The 13,620-nt window shown below is 37.9% G+C and overlaps 1 protein-coding gene across 5 annotated transcripts; it reads right to left on the bottom strand.

The window, feature by feature from the left end:
- Positions 1–422: 422 nt before the first annotated feature.
- Positions 423–10,397, bottom strand: LOC116252731 (serine/threonine-protein kinase EDR1-like). Of its 5 annotated transcripts, none has more exons than XM_031627249.2 (15): positions 9,898–10,397; positions 7,414–7,848; positions 6,347–6,450; positions 5,486–5,706; positions 4,856–5,329; positions 4,439–4,750; positions 3,869–3,909; positions 3,621–3,689; positions 3,411–3,511; positions 2,691–2,769; positions 2,497–2,595; positions 2,182–2,250; positions 2,025–2,074; positions 1,523–1,699; positions 423–985 (listed from the first exon to the last, which is right to left on the bottom strand). In XM_031627249.2, exons 1-15 carry the CDS (start codon positions 10,378–10,380, stop codon positions 844–846), a joined length of 2,856 nt encoding a protein of 951 aa, XP_031483109.1. In that variant the 5' UTR covers positions 10,381–10,397; the 3' UTR covers positions 423–843. The 5 variants fall into 5 exon arrangements, with proteins under 5 accessions (XP_031483109.1, XP_031483101.1, XP_031483092.1 ...); XM_031627241.2 differs by having other exon boundaries at positions 4,856–5,335; XM_031627232.2 differs by having other exon boundaries at positions 4,856–5,401.
- Positions 10,398–13,620: the final 3,223 nt, after the last annotated feature.

Consider the following 13,620-nt stretch of genomic DNA (forward strand, 5'->3'; position numbering starts at 1 on the left):
TTTCAACGTCTTCTATTTTACACTAAAAAAATATATTAAAGAAAAACATCAATCATGATCGACTGGTTTTTAATTGAGACCACCAAATATTACCATTAGCAATACCACAAAAAAACCTCGCAACATGATGACAATGTTGAAACTTGATCATCGTTTTCAACTTGAACGCCCTTTAAGCTTTTCCTTTTCACCATCTACACACCACCTGTAGCAGTTTCGGATGTCTCTATTGTCACCAAAAATTAAATTCTTCTTCAATACTTTCAGTAATTGGCCTGCATGCCCGACGTTGCAAGGGATAGCTATATATGTTTCCCACGCTAAATTTCATGGTAACAAGGAAGTTGCATTGCTTTGTCTCTTGCGCTAATGCAGGAGCCAAGGGATTACTTCAAAGACTTGTCACCAAGGGATGCCAAGAGTTAAATGCCCGGTGGTCAATTAAGATAAACTTAATGGAGACATGCCGATTCGGCTTTATTACAATATTCAAAGGAAAGAAAAGAAAAAGACTGCACCTGCATCTATAGGTATCTTTTTCATCTTTTTACATTGGAAAGCAGTTGAAAAGAATCGTGTATCCAATGAGATCTGGAAAGGCTTCCAAGTTCCAAAATAGAGAAATTACATCGGTTGATGGGGAGATGGAGTATATTTGCTATTCACCTGTAATTTCATAAACAATTTACAAATTTACTCCCCTTGACGAACACTATCCCCTGTACAAGACCACAGTAGCATTTTGCCACTGCTGCCCCACAAGAATTCCTTGTGAACGCACACGGCCATGAGCTCACTTCTCAATCTTCACTCTACAAAATCACCTGAAACATTTTGTTTCTTTTAAAAACTCGGAGCAGAGTTTGCAACAACCTCCTGAGGCAGGTGGGCGCTCTGCGAATCTTGATTATTAGTCGCAACAAGTTGTTGCAAGGGCTTAAGGGCTGCTGTGAGCTGAGCAAATGATGGGCGCAGATTTTGATCGCTGCATTGAGAGTGAAAGTAATCAACAAACTGTAATAACATCAATTTTTCTGCTTACCGTTCTAAGTAGCAGCTTATTAGCTTAGAGTTCACATTCAACCTTACGAACATTTTGAATCTGGTTTCACTCAAGCATATGAGAACTTAAACAATAGCAGAAAAGAGAAAAGAGAAAGCCATGGATAATGCAATCGTAAACAAAGTAGTCTACCAGAAAACATGGAAAAGAGAAATTTATGATAGGAACTTTCTTCAATTAGCATAATGCACCGCATAATACTAATAGAAACTCTCTCCAATTTCCAGGTGAACGTCTAAAATTTGTATAGAAAATTTATATATTCGAAGGATAACCAGATATTAAGAGGCTCGAGAGCATGAGTTTAATCAAGTCCTGAACCCATGAATTCATATTTGATCAATTCCGTTCCCGTATAAAAATTTTCATCCCCAGTTCTCGCAAGATAATTATGAAACGCTTTTGTGAAGTCCATGGTGTATCGAATCTTAAAAATTCAAATGAAGACAGGATGCTTACGTTTGCCAGCATTCCCAGATTATCCTGGCGACTAAGGGATCAACTTCCTTGGGAATCTCAAGGCGACGATTCTGGAATCCAACAGCACCAACCACTTGCATTGGGTTCATACCCCTCCATGGCATTTTCAAAGTTGCAAGCTCCCACAGTATGACACCAAAGCTATAAACATCGCACCTGATCAAAATCCAGGAGTTAGTGATCAGAAAAAGAACATTTTCTGCTCAATCCCAAGGCATCGAGACTATTAAAAAAAAAAGACAAAAGAAGAATAAATGTCTTTCACAATATGAACTTTCCACCATATTCATTATCTAACATGCACCAGGTCCAACTGTGGTACCTTTGATCCTGCCTAACAGTTTTCCCAATTTACCAAAAAAAATTCCACGCAATAAACTGAGATTTTTATAAACTACGTAATAAATTATAAATAAAAGAAAGTCAAGTAAAACACCAAGATACATATATTTTGGGAAGGAAAACTAAACTTTAAACTCACTTTTCGTTGGATGGTTCATTGCGCAGAACTTCAGGTGCCATCCACTCTGGCTGAACATCACAACAAACATTATTTATATAAGATATTTTTCCCGGAATCAGTCGCATCCATGACTTTGACAGACAACAATTGTTGCTTTATGTGCTTTAGCTCTTACAGTTCCAGCAGTAGACTTGGAAGATAAAAATGTGTGATGCTTCATGCGAGAAAGGCCAAAATCACACACCTGCAAAACAGTAAGCAGTGAACTTCCGATGTACGCTGTGCTAAAATAAGAAGGCAGTTGTTCCATGACCCAAGGCTTTGCATTTTGCAATGCAAATGCAAGCTTATGGCCAAAATTCTTGTATGGCATGGCATTATTCAACTATAGCAGGACCGGTGTATGGTAAATACAAGGAATCAAATGGAAATGTCGTAAAAACAACGATGAACCAATAAGCTTCGGACAGGAACAAGCTACTCGCAGTACCTTAACATTCCAGTTTTTGTCAACAAGCAAATTTGGTGATTTGAGGTCACGGTGGACTATTGTCGGTACACTGCTATGCAAGCAATTCATTCCTTTCGCCTGTTCAACAGAAATTTGGTGTAGATAAGAACTAAGAAATTGTAAACTGGGTCACATAAAGAGGAAGGTGAAAAAATTAAGAGGCCAATACCGACCACATCGAGAGCCATTCTTATTCTACGTTTCTCATCTATCTGACAGTTAGGACGATGTAGAATCTTGTACAAGCTCCCTCTGTAGAAAAAAAAAAAGTACCATGCCAATACAACATAAGCAGAGTAAAAAAGAAAAAAGGGAGACCCACAATAATATGGGCTTTTGATAAATCTTGGAAAATCTTAGTATATAAATTTCAAAAATATTAGAAGATAGCAAAAACTAAGAAAACAACATATCAAAAAGCACATAAATTAGTTTGAGAAGACCAAAATGTTCCCTTGTAATATTATTTCAGGATAATTTAGACGTAAAATTATGATACTATTCAAATAACACCAGCATCTGCAACTATACCATGAGCCCTGGCATCAGATTTCCACAGGCACACACCTTCCTAGATTTGAAGGCAGCAGGGTTAAGTTATGCGAAATCCTTTCAAGAACCATTCTCAGGAGTAACACTAATATCAAAGTCAATATGCTTAAAATTTTGAATCAATAAAATCAACCATGTCATCTCTCAATGGTTATCATGTAATGGACAATCAACTACTCATAGTAATGATTAAAAAAAATGATAAAAGTTCTAATTGAGAATTGGGTTAAAAAAGAAAAAAGAAAATAATTGTCACTTTCTGGCTTATATCATCTCTCAATTTCATATCAAGAGATATTACCAAGGACATGTCATTTATGAGGGGAAGTGAACGAATTTACCTAGGAAGGAACTCTGTGACAATGGAAAGGTGAGGAGGACGAGTGACTGCACCCATAAAAAGAACAACATTTGGATGCCGCAGCCGGCGCATGATTTTGACCTGAAAAAACGATTTCAGGCCTATTATGCCTTTTGCAAATGAGAAGCTTAAGCATTTTCTGTAAAATATAATCAGAACCGAGCAAACAGCCACACATACTAGGACTTACTTCAGTTTTGAATTCCTGCAATGCATCCCCAGAGAATTCCTGATCCAAGAATTTCTTTACTGCTACTTCCTAACATTTGAAGTCATCACCATAAGACACTTAAGACATGGGTTGCTCATGAAAATGATACATGAAAAATGTACGTTTGAGGTGTACTAAAAAGCTTCATTTCCCAGTAAGAACACTAAAAACTAGAATAATGAAGGAAAAAGCCTGTACAAGAGAGTCAATAAAGAAAATGTACTTACTGTGCCATTCCAATCAGCATGATAAACTTCTCCATATGAACCTGCAAATAAAAATCATGCATCATATATTTGAGCCTCTAAAATAAAAAGGACTGTAACCAAGAAGGTTAAAAGCCATGAAAAATTGGGCACAAATAACATTTTATCCTTCGATCACATGCACTTCAAATTGTTAATCATCCACGACGAGCACCATGCACATTGTACAACAATTGATCATACATAAATCCACTGGACAGATGAACGTAAACATAGCACTAACTGAAAATCGACAAGCTTGTAAAGATAGCATGCTTGCTTCAGATAGGTGAACCTGATGATTACCAGAAGTAAACATATAACATATGCACATCCACCCAAGAATGATCTTCAACCTTACAAACAAAAGTTGACCTATGGTTGACTGAAAATTATATGCAGTGCATATCTGCTACCAAAGGAAACAGAAAAACGCCAATATAAAGCAGCACAGCGTCAACTTAAGGTCTTAGACATGCATGGAACCAGGTTCAGACCATAGACCTTCAGTACTAACTCTTCAGTGTCAAGAGAAAAGAAAAACGGCAGTACCTAAGCCAATACGTTCACCAATAACCAGGTCTTCCCATCGAATTTCATATTCAGCTACATCATCCAACATCGGGTCTAGCTTACTCAAACTAGCATGGATTGTTAGTGCTGAAGACTCCTGGGAGCCGAAGGACCCATCGTTTGTCCACAGCCTTTGCTCATTCTCGGCTCTCATATTCTTAGGGTAAACATTTCTTCCTTGAACTTCAGCATTTTTTGGGGCCTCCCTGCCACAAATCAAATTTCCATGCTCTTTATCTTGCCCAGCTTTATTCTGAAAACTCTCAGTCAGAAAAGAAAGTTTCCCCACTCCTGCAGGAGAGTCCCAAGTGAATAACCTATCACATTAATGTATCCATGCAATTACTAAAGAGCCACTATCATATGGGAGAAACATGACAATATCAGGGAATGTACCTGTCACATCGTTTGCTTTATTTGACTTCACATTTGAAACACCAGAAATCTTGGAGACATGCACATTCTTAAACTCTGGCGTCATGTCCTCAATAGACGAATTGGACAAGCTCGATGAAGATGAATATGAACCTTTGACAGCCAAGTTTTTCAATGGGAAAAGACCTTCAACAAATTCTTGCTGTTTTGTCCTTGGCACCTCATTAGTCCTGTGTTTCCATGCAGCTGGTCCCGGTGGTCTTCCAGGACCAGCAGCAATATTTTCTCTGCGCCTCTGGAAATCAATAACCTTGTCCTCATTAACTTTATTCTGTTTTCTGGGGCCAATAATATGAAAAGGATTTAGATCTGCAAAAAGCTGGTGCGAGTCTACAGGCTCTTGAGAATATGGTGTTCCATTTAGCTTCTCTTTTACTTCATCATGAAGAAGGGAGGCTCCCACATCCTCTGTTGTTGGCTTTGAAGACAAAGAAGCTGCAGCTGAAAATAATGAGATCTCATGCAGCTGATTTTTATTAAGCAAGATATCAGACATTTTGCCAGTACCTGCAGAGACAGTAGAGATAGCTCCACTGCTTGAAATGTAATTCGGAAATTTCAGAACCATTTTCTCAGAAGCATTATTCCAACCTGAAATACTGTTTTCTGTATTGCATTTTCCGCTGGCTGAGTTGTACTCACTGCCCGGTGAAACTACAGTTGACGTATCAAAACTGGGGATCTCAGTGGCCTTTGGAAGTGGAGAGTTGTGGAATTTATGTCCATTCATGTCTGAAGCAGGATCTTTTGTACTGAAAATATCAGCTGGAATGAGAGTTCCAGGGGCTCCCATGAGATCAACTAAAAACTCCCTGCAGCAAAAAGAAAAATGCATTGAAAGAGAGAGAAGTGAGATGACTTTATGTAAACCTCTCTATATAGCATAGAAGAAAAATTCATCACCTTGATTTTCCTATATTAACTTGTTCTTGAGGTGACTTGTGTATCAGAAAAAAGACAGGGTATGGCATCCAGAAAGGACAAACCTCCTTCTCTACATTTAGCACTCCTACCCAACTTTATGCATTTTCTAAGTGCCAACTCTTATCCCAATCATTCAGCAGTTGTGCTACTCTTGGATGAGGTTGAATGCTAGTTCAGCATAAGTCAACCAAATCCAATATGGTGCATCAGATCCAGAACAGGCCAGAATAGATACATCAATACATTCTGCATCTTAATGGAACTTTTTGATCCTAGTGATTCCTGGGAAGGTTTGTTCTGAAAGTCTTCCTAAAATTTTGTGTTTCTTAGGATGATACAGATAGTCAAAAAATTTAAAAACACAAAACATCTTACATAAATACATAAATAATGAACAAAATTCAAAATAATATTAAAATTCAAAAAAAGATAAGAATATCCACTTAAGCATGAAAATGTTGAATCCGAGATGCAGCTAACAACAAATCTGAAACAAGAAATCACAAAATGCTGAACAAGGAAGAAGACCTGTCATCTTCCGCTTTGATTATGTTAACTGCACCATCATCAACGCCAGTGTAGAGGCTTCCTTTAACCAACCGGCAAGGAAAACCAACAGAATCTGCTATGACCTGCACCAGCAACACAAAATATAGAAATATACATAATATTCAAGAAGTTATACAATTATTAAAATGTTGATGAATCAGAGAGTACTTTCAACTCCAAAGATCTAGTCTAGTTTGAATAACAGAATCCAAGCACAAAATTTTGAATATCATTTCTAGTTCTATACAGAATTGAGTAAGAGTGGTCTGCTGACTCACTGATTTTAAACAAGTAACTTCAATATTAGGACCATGATAATTGATAAATGATAACTATTGTAAGTAAATTTCTAAACCGTAGGTAAGTCAAGGTGTATAACTGTATAAATATTAACAGAGCTTTCACCACATTGCTTACACATTATTCTAGTTTAACGTCTGAAAGTCATTTTTTTCTGTCCATTTGTTTGAAATATTGGTTTATCACCATTTACCATCACATCACCTTGGTTGTGCCTATAATTTTTTTGGTGCATTTACCAGATTTCACCATGATGAATGAATTTCTCATACCTTCTTTAACTGACATTTAGCACCTTGTTCAAACAACTATTAATTCTTATGTTTCAGTTATGCAGTACGAGGAAATTCTATTACTTTTCTTCAGGCATCAACTTGACCAGTCATAGTTTGTGAGCCCTTGTACCTGACATCCTCCAAGGTGCATGCACAGAGTTTTTCAGTAGAACAGCAGTGCAACAGCAGAGGTAATTGATCACTAACGCGATCAAATAATTTATTAAAGGACTGCATTGTGGTAATAGCTCTATAGACACGATAATAGGAGTGAAATGGCAGCTCAAAATTGGCTGCACCTACACTCCCGAGTAGATATCTCTTCTTCGCTATCAATTTGATTTTGGTGCCCAATTTACAAGATCCTTTGTTTCATTCAATTTTGATGCCCTTTACTAAGCATAAGATAACTGAGAAAAATGACTACTGATAGAGTCAATAGACAACCAAACTGCATCAATGAAACCTCACCTTGAATAGTAGAGATCTATGTCGAGATAGGCCAACTTTCAAGCATCCAAGAGGCAAGAAGCTTGTCTGCAGAGAAGACCGAAGTTTACTACTATTCTCAATCCATCTGGCTACCGTATCATTTGCATCTTTAACTGGACCACCCATATGTTCAACAATAAGGTCAGCAATTCGTTGCACCAACCTGCTGCTTACAGATCCACCTTCAGCAGCTCGACAATCCATAGCAATACAACGTGAAATTTGTTCCAGCTCCTCTAGTGCTGGATCAATGGCTCGATTAACTATGACAATTTCAGACCCTGCATCAACCACAGTGGCTTGTAGGTCAATAAGTGAAGGCATTTTCCCTTGACCTGCAGGTTCTGCTGAGGTACTGAGTATGTCATAGAATCCATCCAATACTTTCTCCTCATAGTCAAGCAACCCATATTCCTGTTAACCACAGTGTAGAGAATAAAAGTCACATCCAAAAAAATATAAAGAATATCAAAAAAGCCTGGGTATCTTTAAGGACAAATGGGTCCAGCAACTAATTTTTATCAGATAGGACATGAAAACTACAGCAATAGCTATGCAGCACATATAGCAAAATATCATCATTTTATCCTTTTATGTCTACAGTAGCATCAAGTAAGAGGCAAATAAAATGGTAAGGATGGGGATGATTATCACACTAAATAAAACACAATTTACTCAATTTAGCATGGCCATATGTTCAATGTGCTATAGTTGGATTGTTAACAAAGAGAAATACATTTTACCAGATTCAGGACAATATTATTCAAATGGAAGGTGATAAGAGAGTCATGAGCAAGACAAAAACAACTAAAGTAGTTCTTTATATTTCAAGATTTGGAATACTATAAATTAAATATTGTCAAAAGCTAAAACAGTGTAATATCTAAAGTCTCACTTTTGGATAAACATATGAAATCTTTAGCTTGAGACAGCCATCAAGTGAAGTTTCAGGTCCGGGACTTATCATGGAAACTAAACATAAGGCTGACTTGTTTAGCATAAAAGTCTTGTACACTTTTTTCCTTTTAGTGGGAAAGAAAAGAGAACAATCTTTCCATACAATAGACCATGCAAATGCCTTAAAAATGATTAACTTGAACAATTTACCATGCATATGTGTAGCACTACTCCATAGGAAACTTTGCAGTAAGCACACAAGAAAATAAAGAACCCAATGACGGATATGGAAATTGGAAGTCTTACTAATTAGGTCAAATTTATAGTGGTATTGGAGATACACCTTGCTTTGCATGAGCTTCTTAATGAAACTTCGTTTCAAAACAGGCTAATCCTTGCGTGGTGAACATTTGTTGATATGACCTAATCTATCAGATGTGTTCACCCCTTTTGCATAATGGAATACAAAGAAAATAGGGAGAAGTAAGAAACTGCCATTTGCCTGATAACTTTCATCTTTTGTGCACAAGGAATAGACGATGAGATCAGAAGTTTTATTAAATAATAAGATCTATGTGACAAATATACTACATGGAGAGATTATTATCTTGCTTTCTTTCTACAATCAGAAATCTTGACTTCTGAAATTCAAGCAAATGCCACCGCAATTCCCACCAAACCAAACTGCAACTTTTCATAGTACATCATGTGAGGCATAGATGTCATGTTGTCTTCCTGCAGAAGTGATGAGGATGTAACCTGCCATATGTTCCAATGCATGTAGGATGATAAGACAAATTGAAACACATAAATAGGATTATTATCGCCCTTTCCATTCAGACCGTGAGAATACTTCTGCCATATAGGTTGAGTTCATTTCGCATGCACCTCTGTCTCATGAAATGCCGTAAAAAACTATAAATCTGAATTGCTCTATCTCCTTCCTATTCTTCTTGACTCTCCATTTTATCATTCACCATTCTCTTCTTTTCCCTTTCTTGCATGGACTGAAAACAGGCGATCTATACATCACAATCCATTTTATCAGAACTACGCACATGCCACAATTTTATTGTCATTCCTCTCCTGAGGCCAAGCAAATGATACGCCCGTGCCCACGTTACATCTCATGCTACATTTTTGCTTCCATTCGTCTCCTAAAATCATGCAAACGATTCTTCAGCATTACGAAGTTTCTGCTTCTACAATGAACTTTCACTATCACGCATCCATACAAGGAACCATCCGTGCGTCGCCCCCAAACTGGCCAACAACCGCTGACCCATAATTGTGCGATCAATGCAACCAAAAAAGGTGAATTTTAAAAATCATAAATACCAATAAATGCTGTAGCTGAGAAACTCCTACCCCAACTCCCCAAAACCGGAAAATCCGCGTAATTCTTACACAAGTCAACGAAAAAGAAAAATACCAAAATTTGCCGAAGTACATTAAAGCCAATCAGCACAAACCACAAAAGGGATTAAGAATTCTTCTCCAAGTATAGATGAAAATCTCAGGCAAAGTGCGCACAAAAGAAACATAAAAACCCTAGAATATCCATACCCAGTACCGCCTGGACTGAGCTCCCGCGGCATCCCCAACACGAACGGACAACGCAGGTGCATGGCCGAGGCTCATGAGAGTGGCCGCATGGATCTGCTCCTTATCTGGGTCGTCCCTGAGGTCGCTGTTCGACGCGGAGATCGCCAGGGCCAGCTGATACTGGAATTCCTCCTCCGACGTGTAGAAGTCCGTCATCCCTGTCTCCGCCACCGACGGGGCAGTGACGGTGTTTTGTTCATCACCTGCACTGGCGGCCGTAAGCGAAGCGAAGCCGCCACCGCCAGCGGGAGAGGGAGCGGAGGACGACGAAGACGAAGGAGAGGGGGTCACTGCAATCGCGCCGGAGGTCCAGCAGGGGGATGCTCGATGATCCGATCCGCACGATTGGGCGGGAGTGGCCGCGCCGCCGGCGTCGTTCGATCGGGGCGGCTCATGGCTGCCGCCAATGTGCAGCTTCCGGAAAATGTGCTTCATCTTCGGCATCGCGAGAGGAAGGCGGAGGAACCGCTGCCCCCGATATGTAGCCCGAATCTCCCTGGTAAAAACGACCTCGTCGTTGGTCCTAATTCACAGAGATGCCCTTCCAGTGTTGGGAGTACGTTGGCCTCGTCACCGATGGAATATTCGTGGGCTTAATGACGAAAACGTCCTTCACTAAGTGAAGTGACTCTGTGCCAATGAGCTTCGAGTTATCGTGTTCACTTTAGAAAAAAAAGTGTAGGGTTTTAACTCAACTTAATGCAAAACCCTAAAATTTTCAACAAATATGCAATACAAAGAAAAAAAAACTTACTAATTTATTGTAGTTCTATTATAGCAAACACACCGGTGACCTGATTTTTTTTAAAGAAATTTTGTGTTAAAATTATAAGATTATTTATAGATCCTTGCAAATTAGCAAATTTACGGTTGGTGCCAAATTCGGCTTTTTGTGCATTTTAAGATATTAGATGTTAGATGTTTAAATGTTTGTTGTAATGTTGATTTGAAGCTTTCTTGATTGCATCATAATGCTAAGTGGAGAATATGCATTAATTAACCACAAGTTTGTGCTTAAAAGTTCATTTATCACTTCTAAGCCATAACAAAATAGAACTTCTTATAGTCATTCACTTTGCATGCATGATCCTATCGATGACATGTTGCCGTTCTTTTCGATGAGCGGGAGGATATTCTCACTGCTTGAGTGAAGACCGAAGCCTCTGCCTTTGGCCCTTTCCCATCATCCCTTCAAGTTCAGAGCTGTAGTGCTTCAGGGTACCATCCCACTATACTTTAACTTGCATATCAATATCAATGGCAAATCCATAATGCATAAAAATTAAGCAAAAAAATAACGGTTTGAATCCAGATTGTATTCAATTGTACCAGATTCTACTAACCAGATCCAAATCCAACATTTACTTATATGGGTCGGATCTTTATCACATTTAAATAGAATACCCATACTGGACTTCGGATGCAACTAAAAACTGCAAAACGGACGTCAACCTACGGTGGACTAAATGGTAAGAGTACCCACGCCAGTGGCACCCGATGGCAGTTTGAAATTCTTGAGAGGTACGAGGGTATTTTAAGGCGTGGGACGCAGCGCAGCCTCTGGGAGGCGGATCGTTTTGAAATTGGTCAGAGGGAACTCGCAAGACGGAGCAGGAGTAGGTCTGGGCCCCACTTTGTATGTCCGAACAATGTCGACCGTCGATTGGTGCCACGTTTTCGTTTTGGACGCTCAAGATCGGGCGTCCTGGACATACATGTTTCGCCTTTTATCCGCACAGAACCCCGACTTCTGTGTTAAGCAACTGTGAATTTATTTAAAATTGGCCCAACTAATGAAGAAAATGACAGGAGACGTCCTTCCCGCGGTTGAAATCGCGAAATAATGGAAAAATTAACGCGAGCGTGGGGTGATACGAGTTGTATGTATTTTAATTATCTATTTTAAAAGTTACTTTAAAATACTTTTGGTTATTTTAAATTTTAAAATGGAACATAAAGCAATAAAAACGGATGTATAACAATGTAAGGGTGGTTGATTTACGAATTTCCTCTATTTCTCGGGGTTTTCTTTGGTGGAAATCTCCTCCATTTCTTAGTAACGAATTTAACTGCCTACTTTTTATGTCTTATGTTTAAAGGCAAAGTTTAACTTTAAAAAAGATTATGTAGTTGACCACCTTTAAATTTGACGAAGCAACATAAATACGCTTTCATTGTGCATATTCCTAAGAAAAAAGAGTTTGAGGAATTAGTTTTCAAAAGTAATTACCTTTTTAATCAGTAATTATCGCACTTGGGTTTTACCTTACTAGTTACATTATTTCCCTAAGTGCAAAGATGACCACATAAAAAAAAGTGTTTTCTTAATAAAACAGTCATTAAAAAACCCAACAAAAATATACGTAAAAAAATATTCGCCGAAATCCGACAATAAACTAAATCTCCTTTGCTTTGCAGGACAAATAACTTTAACCGAGTACTTAAAAACCTGAGGTTTATAGCATATTGCAAAATAAAAGAAAAAATAAAAAAATAATAATTAATCAATTATAGCCTTTTAAAACATCATAATGTTTTCAAAAATAATAACAAAACAATGATGTCACATGCTTTGAAGAACTTGAGATCATATCAATATAGTTAGTAACTTGAACAATAAGTTGGGTCTTTTCATGTAATCTCATCATCAATACACCAACAAGTTTTGAAGAAAGGCTTCTAAAAGTGAAATAGTGGCAAACTTGTTATAGTGTTTCGTGAATCTGCTCCAATTGATAGCGTAGACACACGAAATAGTTTGTTACTATTTTGATTGCAAAGAATCCCCCAAAATTAATTCCTTTGTTGTTCAAATATAGGTACGTAGAAGGAAAATATATCTACTTAAATAACGGATCATAAGGGGAAATTTAAGACTTAGTCCACAGGAATGTTAGATTGAGCAGATCCAGATGGCACATCAGACCAAAGTTTTGAAAAAAAAAATTGAATATAAAAAAATTAACATCAAACTAAGAACTCATATTGGATTCAGATTTAGAAAATAACATCTATGTCCAATACCTATTCATTTTAAAACTCGGTCCTTAACAAATCATAATGCAGCTCGAATTCTGCTGTCTATTTAAAAATTGGATCCAAATCATATTCAGGTTGTGATTTTGAAAATCGGATAAGATTATGGTATGTTTTTTTTTTTTTTCTGTTTGTGTTTGAATCCGAATTCGAATTCGAATATGTGAAGATCCGATAACTCTACGGCCGGCTGTAAACATTGATTGCACGTCTCCTGTTCAATAGGGGAGTACACCTAGCTTCCAACTTATTTCCAAGAAAAAAGGATTCTTCTTGTCGGAGCCAAGGTGGGGTCCACATAGGCCTTGGCCCCACCTAAAAAAATATTTTTTTTAAAAATTCACTTGTTTTATATAAAAATTTTAAAAAATGATATTTCGGCCTATTGAAAATTTAAAAACTTTAATTCGACCTACCTCATGAAAAATTTCTACCTTCTCCCCTGTTTGCAAGAGCATAGTTCTTGCAAAAAACACAATACCAAAAAATACCAAGCCATCTGAAATTGAAATTCACATAAGGACCAATCCAAACAAGAGTGGGTTTGGATATGGTGGAAACGGGTCGAATCCTTGATGGATTCCGGCATGTTTCGGACCACATTCGGGTTCTGTGAATCAAAGTTCATTCTGTTATTCTTTAGAACCT

The sequence above is a fragment of the Nymphaea colorata genome, chromosome 1 (genome assembly GCF_008831285.2).
Source record: "Nymphaea colorata isolate Beijing-Zhang1983 chromosome 1, ASM883128v2, whole genome shotgun sequence".
In the NCBI taxonomy this organism is placed as follows: domain Eukaryota; kingdom Viridiplantae; phylum Streptophyta; class Magnoliopsida; order Nymphaeales; family Nymphaeaceae; genus Nymphaea; species Nymphaea colorata.